The 17405-nt window shown below is 28.7% G+C and overlaps 2 protein-coding genes across 2 annotated transcripts in view; both read left to right on the top strand.

Moving 5' to 3' along the window:
• The window catches only part of LOC127281959 (discoidin domain-containing receptor 2-like), an 85594-nt gene extending 84707 nt beyond the window's left edge, over positions 1-887 (top strand). The window contains exon 17 of the mRNA XM_051305985.1: positions 115-887. Coding sequence (XP_051161942.1) covers positions 115-261 — 147 coding nt within the window. The 3' untranslated portion in view covers positions 262-887. The remainder of the gene's footprint in view (positions 1-114) is intronic.
• Positions 888-3772: 2885 nt separating this feature from the next.
• On the top strand, positions 3773-5591 carry LOC127281963 (uncharacterized). The gene is made up of 3 exons (XM_051305990.1): positions 3773-3938; positions 4812-4934; positions 5297-5591. Exons 1-3 carry the CDS (start codon positions 3869-3871, stop codon positions 5419-5421), a joined length of 318 nt encoding a protein of 105 aa, XP_051161947.1. The 5' UTR covers positions 3773-3868; the 3' UTR covers positions 5422-5591.
• Positions 5592-17405: the final 11814 nt, after the last annotated feature.

Here is a 17405-nt window from a genome sequence, read left to right as displayed (position 1 = left end):
AATATTTATTAATTAATTAAAAATAATTGAAGAAAAGCAAATAAAAAGTAATCTTATTAAAATGAATTTTTTTTAGAGAACAATTTTGATTAATTGTTTTGTAAATAATTTCAGGTATTTTTGCCAAAACCAATGATGTGTCCCGAGGACGTTTATAAAGTAATGTGTTCCTGCTGGCAAAGAGATGAAGATGAACGACCAACTTTTAAGGATATATACACATTCCTAAAGACTGTAACTGACTATCGACCCAGTGCATAATCATAGTTGACTGTGATAAAACAAAATTATCTAAATTTCAATTCAATTTTAATTCTGAAAATCGATGAAGCAAAATTTCAAACCCAAAAAAACTTCAAAATCTTCATTTTGTACATCTATATTTTATCCTAATTTTTCCTTTTTTTGTTCAATATAGTCTGGACTAGATAATGTTATACAATTTTAGGAAATTAAAAACAAATTTCAATGTTTTCAACTTTTTGGTAGTTTTAGAAAATGAGTCATATTCTCGTAAAAAAAAAAAACTGAAACCGATATAAGTGTACAATCGTTAAGTTTAATCGTGTGAGATATTTTATACTATTTTATGCTTCCAAAAGAAAATGAAAAAAAAAAATAATAATGCGAGAGACTATTATTTTGCAAGTTCTAGTCACATCGACAATTTTTTGATTTCTTAAGATAAGCAACACACATATTCTGTACAGTATTCTAGTAAATGACAAATGCATATGTACACACTATGGAAGCCTGTATTTTAATGATAAGTCTCATGTAAATAATTTCCCATCAATAACATTAAAAAAAAGAACTTTATGACGATAAATTGTAAATGTTCGGGGTCAATAATAATTTATTGTGTATTATTATTATTATTATTAATATTATTATTATTAAAAAAATAAATAAAAGTAAGTCTGATAGATAATAAAAAGAGAGGAGTATCTTGTGCAGATACACTTCTATAAAAGGAAAAAAAAAGTCATTAGGATTTCAAGCAAACTTGGAATTTATTTCCTGGTACTCAATACGTCACTTTTTATCACAAATCAATCCGTATCGTTTTTGCATTTACAAACGTACGACTCATATATTTCTGCTGATATTTGCGGAACCGAGAGAAAATTTTGCCCGAATTTTATTTTGACAAAATTTTTTATTTTACAAAAAAAAAAAAAAAATATATATTAATCGAATTGATTTTTTTAAGTAAATTTCCATTTGACCTATTTGTCATTTTTACGAATTACCATTTAACGAAATAACAATTTAACACTATTTTTATTTATATTTACTGAATTTTCATCTATAATCCAATTGTTGATTAAACGAATTTTTAATTCGGTTAAGTGTGAATTAGATTAAATCGAAATTCGGCAAAAAAAATACTGTTAGTTAATTAGCGATTCGGTAAAATGACAATTTGTTAAACTAAAAAATTCTGTATAAAAAACTGTTTTGATAAAAATTGCAAAATTCTACTTGTTATCAGAACTGCAGGTTATTGTGTATAATAAAAAAAAAATGAGAATAACAATCTTTTATTGACACTCGAAATATTGTTGACTCTAAACATTTAAGGAAATTGAACCTGTATAATATATATAGTAGCTTGAAATCCTAACAGGTACTTATCACTCGATTATTATTATTATATAAAAAATTCTGGTTTTAAAAAGGCATTGTTAATTATTTTTATCTTATCTTATTCAATATAGTGATTTTATTTTCAGAATGCCATACACGTATGTTATAAATAATTGTAATTACTTTTTTTTTAAATTTATGATTATAATGAAAGTATTTCTGCAAGAAAATTTTTGCAAAGAAAAAAAATCGCTTTTAGAGAACAAAAGAAAATGAAAAGATAAAATATAACTTCGATGTGACGGACAAATACACTGACTTACTTTATTATTTTAAAAATAATTTTTTTAATTGTATTATTTATTGTATTATTATTTTATATCATCTACTAAAAAAAAAATTTCACGTATAAAATAATTTTTTTCAATATTTTTTTTTTTTTTGAATGAAATTATTTTCATTAATGATATTAATATTTGTATAATCATTAGTTAATTCACTGATGTAAAAAGTATACAGTAATAAAAATATTTAAAAATAAAAAAATAAATTTACTATTACTCCCTATTATATCGATTAAAGTGGAATAACTTTCAAACATAAAAAAAAATTGAGTGCTCTTTGGATAAATTGAAAATAAATTACATCTCGAAAGAATTGAAACTTTTGGGATGATGGTATATATCATATAAGAGCTTGATAGAGGATCCGCGAGATGACTCGACTACTCTGTTATAAATATCTTTTTATTATCTCTCGAGAAAATGATGCTGATAATATAATCAATTATAACATTTGATTTTAATAATTTTATTTTATTAACTGAATTCTAAATTATTTTTTATAACATTTTGGTAAAGAAACTCCCAGTTTAATAATTTACAATATCCAATTTTGAAACTTTTGTTATTATTACTAACAATTGTAATAACAATGATAATAAAAATGAAAAAATAAAAATAATAAAAATAAAAATAATAAAAATAAAAATAATAAAAAATAAAAAAAATAAAAAAGTATCCAATAAAAAACTGTAATAAAAAAATTGTCTTTAAATTATTTCAAAATAAAAAATTGTTTATATGCTACATATGTTACAAATACTTCCTCATAAAAGGAAGCAATTTGAAATATTGATGACTTTTATTCTCTAAGGAATCCCCCGATATATAAGTATGTTTAAGTAAGGTCAACAAAGAAAGAAATATGTTGAAAATCCCCTGTTGATAGTGATGTTAACTTATAAGGAGTTCAAACATAAAAATTCTACTATTTTTAATTTTCTAGCTAAATATATAATTACACTGAAAAAAAAATTTATTTGATTCAAATATACTCAATTACTTGAGTATTATCAAATAAATATTTATTTGAACCAAATAATTTTTATTTAAAATAAATAAATTGTATTTGAACCAATAATTTCTGTATTTGAAACAAATATCATTTAATTGACTCAAATAATAATTATTTGATACAAATAAATATTTATTTGATAATAGTCAAGTAATCGAGTATTTGAACCAAATAAATTTTTTTTTTCAGTGTATCATTCATTTATTGTAATTGTTGTAAACTCTAATTAAAAAATCAATTTCATTTCAACTAATTCTAAATATTAATTAAAAAATTGTAACTAATTTGAATTACTTACTACTTTTGAATTAGTATAAAATTTAAATAATTTCTTTTTACTAACAAATTAGTAAATTTTAATTCAAAAGCAAGTTAGTAAATCAAATTAATTAAAATTTTTTACTAATTTAAATTTCAACTCAAAAAAAAATGTTCATAAAAATTTTTGACCCAAAACAATTGAATTTAAGAATTTAAAATACCATCAAATTAGAAAGTAATAAAAAGATATTTTTCTATACAACATATACATAAAAAAGAAAGACAAGAAAATATTTACATTCAACGTCTAATGTGGAATATTTATTTCTCAATAATAAATTAATTTATTATTGATGTGAAGACAACAATAAAAAAAAAAAAAAAAAAAAAAAATAGTGAGAAGTCAATCGTAAATTATAAAGACGTGCTTGTTAGTGCTACCTGATAATGAAATGCACAACGCGATACGAGTCATCGCGGTGTCTGATGAATATACACACGCAAGCGCGACCACGCTTATACAAGAGACCACTAATACTATTGCAAAATTAAATTAACGTTTAAAAGAGTACTGCGGGAAGCATCGTGTATATATAATGGTAGCGCGAACGGGAAAGTAATACCATTGAATCTTCGACTGTCAAGAATATAACTACCAAGGATGAGAACCGCAATATTATCAGTTAACATTACTTTCTTCTTTCTACTTTGTATTTGCTATCTTCATTCAGGTAAGCAACGCTGGCATTTATATACCATTTTTATTCTCATTCATCGACCATCTACATAAATTAACACCATTAATATTGAAAAGAATTCTACACTGAAAAAAAAATTTATTTGATTCTCATACTTGATTACTTGACTATTATCAATTTATTTGAACCAAATAATTTTTATTTGAATTAAATAAATTGTATTTAAACCAAATACTATTTAATTGACTCAAATAATAATTATTTGATACAAATGAATATTTATTTGATAATAATCAAGTAACCGATTATTTGAATCAAATAAATTTTTTTTTCAGTGTATCTATTCAAAAATGTAAAATTATGTGGCTTATTTTATTTACTAATTATTGACTATTTTATTTAATAATTTTTAATTATTTTATCTGATTTTTTCTAAAAATTTTACATTTAATAAAATATTTAGACTTTTTTAAGAAAATTTATAACAAAAGTTCTGTCAATAGATTTGAATTCAATTTTAGAGTGAAGACAAAAAAGAATTTTACTGAAAGTTCATACCTAGAGTAAAATAATTATTGAACTGTTGGACTTGAATTAAAATACTCATAATGATAAGAAATACTAACAATTTATTATTGCAATTTAAAATAGAAACATATTTTTTAATTTATTGTTTCGTTAAAAACTCGTTTTAGTAATTTTATTATTTATATGTGAATTTTATAGTTAAACAATTGTAAATATTTATTTATTGATTTAAAAAATATATTAATAATATTAATAAATAATATTAATAATATTAAAAAATAATATTTATTATTAATAATTTATTTATGGAACGATAATTAATAATTTTGAATATATCAAAAAGGAAATATTTTCTTTAAAAAAAAAATTATTTTACAGTACAAGTAGCGGCTTCCGAAATATGTCCCCTAGAAAATTGTCTACCGCCCGAAAAATGTGAGACGCTTATTAGAGATAAATCTGTTACATGTTCGAGTGAAGGAGATGAATGTTGCAGTGTTGGTAAGTTAATTAATTAATTAACAATAACAATAAAAAAATATCGAACCAATGGCGTGAAATAAATTTAAGTAATAAAATATATTACATAATTATTTTAAGCACCAATATGTTACAGTATCTTTTTCATTGTAATTGTCTCCTATCAACGAGGCATTTATTATTTTTACTAATTAAATTATAAATTAATTAGTAAATTGTTTAACTTAATTAAATTAAAAATTAATTGGTAAATTACTTTACTAATTAAATTATAAATTATAAATTAATTATTTTACTAATTAAATTATAAATTAATTAGCAAATTATTTTATTAATTTAATAATTTACATAAAAAACTAATTAACTTTTGTTTACTTTTACAGTTAAAAGCGAGTTCCGAACTCATTGCAGACATCATGGAGGTATTTGTATGGACCGATGTGGTCCAACAGTTCAAAGAAATGCCGTAGATTGCCAGGATGGTCAAATGTGTTGCGTTCTTGTTTAACAATAAAAATTTTAATTCTAAATTTAGTTTTTTTATAATAAAAAAAAAAAAGTTACATTCAAAGTAGTTCTGCAATTATTTATAATTAATATTTAAACCAAAAAAATGTCAGAATCATGATTTTATTTTTTACATCGTTTAAATAAAAAAAAAAAAACATTGCCTTGAAAGTACGTCTACTTTTACCCCACCTTACACACCTATATTATCAACAGTACTATATTAAGATAAAAAAAAAAGTTTGCGCGTGCCAAACAAGACACAGGAAACTGTCTTTTAAGAAGTAGATACACTTAGCGAACTGACTTCGAGAGAACACGTGGGAAAGTTGTCTCATTGTTTCCTGTATATATTTCAACCAATAGCCTATTTCCGTTCCAACAATGAGAAATTAAATTAAAGATTTACTTTTTAAAACGAGTTTCTTTTTTTTTTCTTTTTGAAATCTTTCAAAATACTCAGAAAAAAATATTTCCAAAAAAATAGAATTAAATATAAATATTATACCTATAATAAATATATTTTTAAATATTAATTAATATTTATATAAATTTAATATAAGTAAATAATATATTTTAATTTATAAATAATTATTTATATGTTAATATTTATAAATAAAAATTATAAATATTAAAAATATGATATAATTTTCTACATATAAGTATAGTAAAATATGCCACATAATTTCACAAAAAATATATATATCTGAAATTCAGAGAAATTAAATTCTTTATATCTATAGAAGAACAATTATTTTCCCGAGAGGTTGAACTTCCGCTCGTACCATCATATCGTGTGCGACACTGTACCCCGAAATGCCTGGGGCATTTTGCCTCGACCCACGTCCTTCCTGTCCCCCCCCCTCTCACCCCTACCTTCCACGTTCACCCATCACCGGAACAGCGCAACGTTCTCCTTCGCTGCATGATTCCATGCCTAGCCCGAGGGAAAACGGGTACCTCAACGTCTGCCTGCATTGCCCCAAGCAAAAGACCTCCCCCTCTATTTTAGCCCCCTTTCGCCCCGAAACCCTTTTTGCCACAACTCCTTTTCCTTCTTCTCAAACCACTGCACTACCACCGTCAACCACATCGAGCTCCCTCTCTCTCTCTCTCTTTTCCTTTACTTCTACTCTTCGTCTCGTTATACTTGAGTCGACCTCTTGTCAACTGGCTACGGCTCACCGCGCTTCGGGGCAATTTCTTCCTGGATTTTCGTTTACGGTACGTCGGCCGAATATAGCCGCAAGTTGAGCAATCGAAAGGACTCTGATGTCGATTACAATTCTGCGCATCCCTTCAATGAAAAAAAAAAAAGATCGCGGGGGTTGGACATCATTGTCATTTTATTCCGACCATGTCTTTGCTTTACGCTTGAATACACATTTCACGGATTAAAGAAGTTGCGCTAAATTGCAAGACTTTTTTTTTGACATTAAAACATTGGGGCCATTTTTAACGTGTTTTTAAAATTTTCCGTTTTTTAAAATAATTTCAATTTAAAATAAAAATTAAGCATTTAAAATTGTTTACAAATTAATACGCGCTCTGAAGAAAGGGACTTTAGAAGCCGAAAATTGTAGGTTATGTTTTGAAATTTCGAATTGAATATACACAAAGAAGATCAACTCTCAATAATTGATATTTAAGTTTTCATTACATCTAAAATATTTAATAAAAACTGAATTTAATTTTACATAAATAAAAATAAACGTTTAATCAAGGTAAAACTACCGTAAACATAACCTATAAATCGTTTGCTTTTAAGGCTGTATCCACAATAAGAATTTTCAGCGTTGTTCGCGAAAGGTACACGTATGTTAAGCGAATGTTTTGCGGAATTGCCAACTACTGGAAAAAAAATTTCGCTTTGTTTTGAACGTGGATACATAACCTCCAAATTAATTTCGGTAACGACACCTGATTGAAAGAATGTCATTAATTTGTCATACCTTTGAAACTTTTAATTAATATAAATATGTAACAATTATAGAATTTTTAAAAAATCGAATTCTAAAAAATATTTTCTTGAAATTTGTAATGAATAAATTTTACGGTGAATCAAAAATATGTATGCGTAAACATTGAACAATAAAAGTCAACTTTCAGGTAATGATAATATAATAATAATAATAATAATAATAAATTAATAATTAATAATATTAATATATATTATTATTATTATTTTTTTACAATAATAATTAATTAATAATTAAAATAATAATAATAAACGATAATATAATATTATAAAGTTGTATTTGTTATTCGATACCTTTACCGAAATTAATTTGGAGGTTATGTATCCACGTTCAAAACAAAGCGAAATTTTTTTTTCCTGTAGTTGGCAATTCCGCAAAACATTCGCGTAACTTACGTGTACCTTTCGCGAACAACGCTGAAAATTCTTATTGTGGATACAGCCTAAGGTCCCTTTTTCTTCAGAGCATGTCACATATATAAATAACATTTAAAAAATAATAATTATTTAGAAGAATATTTTCACCTTCAATACGCAATAAATAATTACATCAAATAAATACCTTTATTAAAACCAAAAAACTTACAGATAGCAGATGTCTTCAAAAGTATATCTCCATATCAAATTTCTTCATTCTTGAAAAATCGCGATTTTAGAAAAAGTCGAAACACAATTGTCTATATTGAAAACGGGGGGAAAAAAAAGTTAAACACCCTAAAAAAACGATCGCGGTTTTAAAAAAATCGAACACTCCCGAAGCTAATAATTTCTAACGCGCACATTAAAAAAAAATAACACTTTCCTGAAAAGAGATATAATTAAATAATAAATGAAAAAAATTATTGCTCACCACGATGATTCAACTGAAAGAAATGGATTAATTAAACATGCACACAATACAAATACAATTCGCAAATCAAATCCTAATAAAATATAAACTAATCCCGATTTTCCTACCTATAGCTATATTTGGAAAACGAAAAGAAAAATCTACTCCTGAGCTATAAATAAATTTAGAAAATGACTCAACGATCGGCGAATCCAACGTTGAAAAATTTTCTTCTTGGACCACTCCACGGAGAACCCTCCCTCTTGTTGCACATCTGCAGGAGACCGGGAGTTATGCTACCAGGCAAAAACAAAAATATAAAAAAAAATAAACTACTTTGGAATAAACTGGTAGCATGCAGGGGCCGCTTTTCTTCCTCCACATCCTTCCTGTCCTTCAGGTTGTCATATGGGAATAAACTGAAAAAATAAAAAAAATAAAATTTATTTTCTAAAACAGTATATTTAGATTTCTGCCAATTAAGGGATGATTCTAGATTATTTATTATTGAATTTTTTTTTTGGGAGAGAAAACAAAAAAAAAAAGCTCACCACTACTGATTTTTTTCAACGTGTCGTAGGTACGATGACAGCATACTCTCTGCTTCAATCAGATGAATCTCTCTGCTACTGGACCAACTGACTGAAAATTTATTCATAAAAAAATATAATAATTCAATAGGTTCACTATATTAGTACTGGTTAAGTATATTTTTATCAATGATTATTAGTTCTATGCAATCAATAGTGATAAAAAATTAGTTGATAGACATCAAACTCATAATTTTAAAATAGAAAAAAATTTCGAGAAAAAGTAAATCGACTTACATTGAACTGCGCTCAGCAATGCAAGATCTCCTCCAGGAGCTGCTCCGCAACAAACGCCATCCCCCTCAAATTGAACATCTGCAAAAAGAGAAAAAAATTTTTTTTATAGAAATAAACAAGACTTAAATTGCAAAATTTTATAGAAATTTTTTTTTTTGAAAATTATGATATAAGTATTGCAAACCCTACATTATTACTGCTATTATGTTGTAAACTAGTTAGAAAAGTATACTTTTCTGCACAGTAAACAGCAAAGTTATAAAAAAACAGGGGAGAAAAGTATACTTTTCTGTAGAGTATGCAGGAAAGATACAAAACAAAGTAGAAAAGTATACTTTTCTGTATAGTCAACAAAAAAAATTATAAAACAGTGCAAAAAAGTATACTATTCTATAGAGTATGCAGGAAAATTACAAAACAATGTGCAAAAGTATACTTTTCTGTATAGTCAACAAAAAAAATTTTAAAACAGTGCAAAAAAGTATACTTTTCTGTAGAGTATGCAGGAAAGTTACAAAACAATGCAGAAAGGTCTATTTTTTTGAACAGTATGCAAGAAAGTTACAAAATAATGCAGAAAAGTATACTTTTTTGCACTGCTTTTTCAACTTTTGTTGCATACAATATAGAAAAGTATACTTTTTCTTACTTTCTTTAAAAATCTCTTGCATACTATGCAGAAAAGTATACTTTTCTGAACTGTTTTTATAATTTTTGTGCAGACTGTGCAAAAAAGTTTACTTTTCTCCACTGTTTTGTAACTTTCCCCCATACTTTACAGAAAAGTATACTTTTCTTCAATGGTTTTATAATTTTCCAGCAGACTATACAGAAAACTATACTTTTCTGCATTGTTTTGTAAATTTCCTGAAGACTATACAGAAAAGCATACTTTTCTGCACTGTTTATATAATTTTTCTGCAGACGATCTCCAAATTTCCTAACTTTCCTACAAAAACATTTAACATTTGGCGATATACTTTTAGTTTATACATATGTAACTCTTAAAGGGTCTTAATTGTTACCCGTATATGTCATGAATAAATACACTAAAACGTCAATCGAGAACAGACGAATGTGCAGTGCTGTTCTCGATTGACGCGATTTTTATCGCTCGAAAATAAAAACACTCAGGGCCGGATGAAGGGCCTTACGCAACAATGTGAATTCTATCTAGGGGATTTTCACTAGTGGGGCACTGAATCCACCTTAAATTTAAAAATCACAAGTACGACTTTGGCGTCAGTCATAACCTAAATTCTACCCGCTTCCCCACTTCCCTTCAAGTGTTCCCTTGCTCTGTTCTCGACTGACGTGTTCTCGATTGACGTTCTAGTGTAAATAAATAAATAAATAAATAAAAAAGTATACTTTTTTACACTGTTTTGTAACTTTTTTGCATACTACGCAGAAAAGTATACTTTTCTCCACTGTTTTGTAACTTTCCCCCATACTATACAGAAAAGTATACTTTTATGCAATGGTTTTATAATTTTCCAGCAGACTATACAGAAAACTATACTTTTCCGCATTGTTTTGTAAATTTCCTGTAGACTATACAGAAAAGCATAATTTTCTGCACTGTTTATATAATTTTTCTGCAGCCTATCTCAAAATTTCCTAACTTTCCTACAAAAAAGTATACTTTTTTACACTGTTTTGTAACTTTTTTGCATACTACGCAGAAAAATATACTTTTTTGCACTGTTTTAATAGTTTTTCTGCTGTCTATAAAGAAAAGTGTACTTTTCTGCACTCTTTTGTAATTTTCCGTCATACTATACAAAAAAGCATACTTTTTTGCACTGTTTTTTTATAATTTTTCTGCATACTATACAGAAAATTATCCTTTTCTGAATAGTATGCAGGAAAGTTACAATATGTAAAAATAAACTTTTTTACAACAACAAGCAATTACATTAAAGTAAACTAACATTTTTCTCGCAGGTGTAACACAACAAATTTTTTAAATTAATCATATACTTTCAGGAATAGGAATCTACAGAGTATAACAATAACTCTATTACGAAGCAAATATATTCTAAATTAAATAAAAATATTTTTAAATATTCATATCGAAGACCAACTTTTTTGGATATAGTTTCCCAACACAGTATATATGTATATGAAACCGCAGTTGTAAAAAAAGCAGAAAGATGGGTCGCAAAGAAAGGTTCAGAGAGAAAGAGAGAGAGAAAGAAGCGAAGCAGAGGAAACCAGAGAGGGAAGCAGGAGGGCAAAAGTACCCCGAGGCGCGAGACAATGCACACTGTGAGTGCCTGGGGCATTTCGGCGACGACCAAGGCCCTTTTCTCATAAACGAGGCCCTCAGGCGCTAAAATGAAATATTAATGAAGTGGGAAGGGAGGGGGGGAACCCCATAAAATGCCCGAGGATCTCAGCGTATCTCACTAAAAGAAAAAAAAACAGAAATAAAGAGATGAATCGTTAGAATACCAATAATGTTATTTATTATTAACGATTTTTATTTTGCCAATATAGTATTTTATATACTGACAATTCAAAAATCATAATGTCTATAAGAATTTTTATATAAATTCTAATAATTACGCTTTATATTATCCTCAATATAATATAAATTTTCAGCGAGTAATTTAGTTATTTTCTTTATAAAAAAAAAAAAAGATTTATCGAAAGTTTCCCAGACCCTTGAAGAAAAATAAAATCCAAAGCCCTCCAGGTGTTGAGGATCAATCAATCGATCACGATCGACACTCTATTTACCATAATAACTTTTCCGTTCTACAAAATGACCTCTATTATTTCCATTCTCAGAGTAAATCTTTGTTCCCTGACATATATATCATATAAATACACAAGGAAAAGAAATTATTATATATACCACGAATTTGCAAGAAGATGGCATTTCATTGCCTTAAAATATTATTCTCATATTTGATTATATGAGTTGTATATATAGGAAAACATTCGAACGAGAGAGAGTAAACGTCAGACAGTCAGACTTCAATGTTCACGTACAGTGCAGTCATAGCTTCAGGCAAAATACATATATATATATATATATATATATAAATACATTGGACTGATCAAAAACATATAAAGTTCACTATTTGGATTGCATGCGATGTGTTCCATTTTACGTTTGGGGAATTCGAAAATGAACTCAATTTATGCCCCTATATTTTCAGAATATATATATCTAAAATGAGAAAATAATCCCTAATTAGCAAAAAAAATTTTAATCGTAATTTTTCTGTCAAAGAACTTTTGAAAAATTTTAAAATAAATATTATTTTGCAGAATGTATTTTTTCCTGTGGAAAATTTCAATTACACACTCTTTGTTCCAGATTTTTATATTCGATTAAATCATATTTCATAACCATATGCGTAAATCTGTAGATTACAATAATTAGATATACATAATTTTTTGACATTGAAATTATGTTAATGAGTGTATATAAAAAAAAAATTATATTCCACTAATCGTGCAGCGATTAAAACGTTCTTTTATATATATCTGTTTCCGCAGTATTTTTTTTTTCAATACAAGAATGTCGCAGTGCCCATAAATGCCCCGAAGTCATAATAATTACATCGATAAAATATGAGGAAAAAGTTATATCAAGGCCGCACTATGAATTTTTTATAAAAATATTTTTGTTTATATAACATTTCGTACTTTGAAAATAATTTATCCAAAATCTAAATTAGTGAAATTGATTGTTATGGAAAAATATTACTGTAGTTGAAATTAATAGAAACTTGAATGAAACTTAGAAAAATATTCTATAAAGCAGGTACGACGTTTTGTAATACCGATAGTGAACACTAGGAGCGCCACCTTAGTCACGAAACTATTTCACAAAGGACTCCGCACTAAATACACAGAAAATGGCTTACGGATAAATTTGGCTATATTTTGAGAATTTTTAGTTGAAAGTGTTCTAATTGAAAAAAAATTGTCCAGAGGTCACTGAATTAATTTTTTTAATAATAATTTTTTATAATATTCACTTTCGAACAAGTGATTTGCCCACTTAGATACGTAAATTCATTAGGCGCAGCGTTATTTCGACATTTTTTTTTTAGCTAAACTATTTATTCAGTGACCTCTGGACAATTTTTTTTTAATCAGAACACTTTCAACTAAAAATTCTCAAAATATAGCCAAATTTAACCGTAAGCCATTTTCTGTGTATTTAGTGCGGGGTCCTTTAATTCGTGTAAAACCCATTAAAAGAGTAAAAATTTTAATTAATTTAAATTCTATTTTTGCATAATCATCAACTAATTTATTAACAATAACACAGGAAATTAAAAGGCATTAAAATAAGCTGCAACGCTTATTATTTTAATCCAATTTTACTTATTTTAATACCAAAATGGATTAAAATAATCAAAATTGGATTAAAATAATAAGCGTTGCAGCTTTAATAATGCCTTTTAATTTTCTGTGAAATCTAAAAATTCGTTAATAAAAAAGTACTAATTAAAAGTAAAAATTCCACTAATGTATAGAGAAGCCTTTAACACAATTTTTTAAATTTATTTTTTTTTTCAAATTACAGAATATATTCCCATCCCTCGATCCCTGCATAGTTATCGATCTTCATGAGGTAAATCTCGACTCGTGCGCATTGTGCGCTCGCGGGGTTTTTTTGACTCTTTTGAGTGCTCTAACGCCTGACTTGAGGTACTTACAACATAAGTCGCTCAAGCGCATATACACATATAACCACCGAGTCTCTCTCCTCTCTCTCTCTCTCTTTCTTTCTTCCTTGAATCGGGAATAATTTCCCTGTCGCGGTCCCACTCTCTGTCTCGTTCTCGCGATTTCTATCCGCTCGCGGTTACACGACCTCTGGTGGGTGTATGTTTAACCTTTCCGATGTGCAGGACAAGAAAAGATATAGTCGAAGGGAGTCAGACGAGCGATCACCCACGCAAACGAATGTAAATTACCGGAGGCTGTGAATCATTTTGAGAAGAAGCAGACGGCCCCGGGGCCTTATACCCTCTTTCTCTTTGAATCTTATCCTCACTTACATAAGCAAAACACTCCTTGAGAAAGTCTTGGCGGATCCCATGGATGGTCGCGCCGTGGGACGCGCTTCAGGCCCAAACTCCCACCTTATATGTGCGCAATGGGCCCACCAATAATGCTTATTAAGTACTTTAGATTCAGCAAAGTGGTAAAAGAAATCTTGATTCTTTTTTTTCAAAAATCCCTCGACTTTTCCTATTTTTAATTTCAAAAATTTTCTCTTTAATTCACTAATTTTAGAAATAAATTTTAATTACTAAGCGTTTATATGAATTTAATGTTCGAAAAGTTGATCGACATTGGTATATAGCAAAACTTTTAATTAGGCATGAAAACATAATTAGATATATATAACTCAGGAAAACGAAACTCCCTTTAGTTTACGAGAACAAAGGACTGCGACTCGATGAGTGTACTAATTAAACTGATATGAATTTGTCTTCTTTACGAAATTATAATCAAAATTAGAAATTTAAACCTATTAATAATTTACCAATTTTCTATTTTGATTCGAAGGTATTAAACAAATAGCATTTTTCAAAAATAAAAACCAATTTGCCATATAGCGATGAGACGAAAAAAAAAAGGATTTACTGCCTCGAAAACAAAAGAATTATATTCAAGAATAAAGCAAAAAAGGCACGAGTAACGGTATACTTATAGGACCTGTCGACGTTTATGCCCCTCAAATACTTGATGGACATTTTTTTTTTTTCTCCTGGTGGTACCTTACTCCCGCATGCTTTCTCGTTCGAGCCGTGCACGTCCTCGTTAATTCACGATGCAACGAAGATGAAATTGGCAGAAAAGGACTCGAAGAGAAAAACGACGATACCCTATTCGAAAGGAGTTTTACCACGAAGGGTGGTAGAGGGAATTGCAAGCGGAAAGAGAATGGACTGAGAGAGAGAGAGAAAAAAAAAGAGAAAGAGAGATAGTGGGAGTTAGGGGAAGAGAAGAACCACGGCCCTAGCCTTGAGCACAACACGACCCGTTTCAAAGACACGTAGTAGGGCCAAGCAAAAAAGGGCGCCCCCTCAAGTGAAAGACAGAGAGGAAGTTGAAAAGAAGATATAGGACCAGTGTGTGAGAGAGAGAGAGAGAGAGAATGAGAGATAATGCAAAGGGAAAGGGCTTGCCCTAAAATATGTGAACCCTAAGGCAATGGTTGGACTCCTCGTTACATCGTGGCTGATGCCTTAAGGCGAATACGCGTCTGTATATCGTATGATACAAAAACATCACATTATTTTCTCTCAGCGCGAACGAAGCGAGCCAGAGAGAACCAGAGAACGAAGATGCTTCAGGGCATGTGACCACCATTATACCTCTCTCACACAGCCCACCACCATTCCACCACCTCATCCACTACTCCCCCAAAGCACATGACTCTCACACCGTCACCCTATCTTTCTCTCTCTCTCTGTCTACCTTTTCGTCTGCATTACACGGATTACGGATTATGCATTCGTCCAAAATATTCAAATTGACCTACTCTATACAATAAGAAAGACACAAAAATTCTACAATTTTAATCATTTTTTTTAAACCTTTTGAACTATTAAGTTACGTTTCCTGCACTCTCGGTCTGTCAGACCGTTTTAGTTCCCTCACTAAAATTGCAGCAATATTGCCAACATTGTCCATTATTTCTGCAATTTTGCTACAATATTAGAATGGAGTCAATGTTTCCAATATTGCTGTAAAATTTTTGTTTTTTACTATTTTTTGTGTACTATTCTTTATAACGTTATAAGAAATTCAGCGGTCCTAATCCTGATTCAATCGGGATCCAACTTAATAACATTATAATTTACTCCCCTCACTGTACAATAATACTCGAATTAATGCGATTAGTGAACAGTCTGCGAAGACTATAAAGATGAGGAATACGAATTTAAATTTATAATTCAGTAAAAAGGGGTTGGTTTGGATACAAGGAGCATTACCTCCCTTTGTGGTTGAAAGAAATAATATTCTAATTAATCTCTTTTAAACATCTACAGATTGTCATGGTTCCTATAAATCTTATTACCATTTTATAAAAATTTTACTACTCTAAAAACAAGTTCTATAAATAAAATTTCATTTTTTTAAACTAAAAAATAATAAAATAAAACACAAAATAGGAAACCAAAAGAAAATAAATTTTTGTACTCCAACCTAATGGTGGGATTCACATTTATGAGATAACGCATATATATATAGAGAGAGAGAGAGCGCGCATCTCGGCATGCACCTTTGTTGTATATAGTAAAGTGAAGCTGCAGTACTGGCCATCGGCCATTTGAGAATAATGGGGCAGTTGCGAGTGAGAGAGACTTGCGCGAACGAGTGCCATGCCGATATAAAGGGAACCGGGTTTGACCCGTTCTGTCGTATTGGAGGAGCCCTTAGGCTAAAACGGCCACGGCCAACAACATCGTTCTCAAAAGATGCCCAAGAGCACTTCGAAACCCGAAACGATGCCGCCTCGCGCATATACATATATATATATATATATCTATACATACATACATACATATAAAAGCCAACTTTAACCAGGGACAAGGTGACGTCTGACCTTAACATTTTTTTACATTCCTATATGATGATGACCCCCCAAAAGGAATTTTCGATTTTTAGAAAGTTTAATAACCACATTCTTTTTTATTCGTTTTCTAATTCTCATAAAATAAAGATATTTTCTATCAAATTTTAGACAAATAACTAGAGATTCGTTATCTACTTTACCAACAGTTGATAAAGTAGAAATCTACCTTGCCGACTGATGGTAAAGTAAATGCCATTGCTAAGTGCCAATTCTACTAATTGTAAGGTAAAAGAAATTGTATATTGTGGAAAAAATGTTAGTAATAAAAAAAGAATCACCGAAAAAAAAACAAAATCTAAAATAACAAAATAATAATCTACCTTATCGACTGATGGTAATGTAAATGTCATCGACAAATGCCAATTTCTATTCTATAAATTGTAAGCTAAAAGTAACAGAATTATAGGGAAATAAACGTTCATAATAAAAAGAAACCACCGAAAAAAGGGACAAATTCTACAATAGCAATAAAAATAATAATCTACCTTACCGACTGATGGTAAAGTAAATGTCATCGCTAAGAGCCAATTCTACTAAATGGAAGGTAAAAGAAATTATATATTGTGGAAAAAAATGTTAGTAATAAAAAAAGAACCACCAAAAAAAACAAAAACTAAAATAATAAAATAATAATCTACCTTATCGACTGATGGTAATGTAAATGTCATCGCCAAATGCCAATTTCTATTATATAAATTGTAAGGTAAAAGTAACAGAATATTAAGGAAAT

This window comes from Leptopilina boulardi, unplaced genomic scaffold (genome assembly GCF_019393585.1).
Source record: "Leptopilina boulardi isolate dan_hultmark-lab unplaced genomic scaffold, ZJU_Lbou_2.1 LbouV2_278, whole genome shotgun sequence".
NCBI lineage: Eukaryota > Metazoa > Arthropoda > Insecta > Hymenoptera > Figitidae > Leptopilina > Leptopilina boulardi.
The sequence above is the reverse complement of the archived record's forward strand: the minus strand, read 5'-3'. Positions and strand labels throughout refer to the sequence as shown.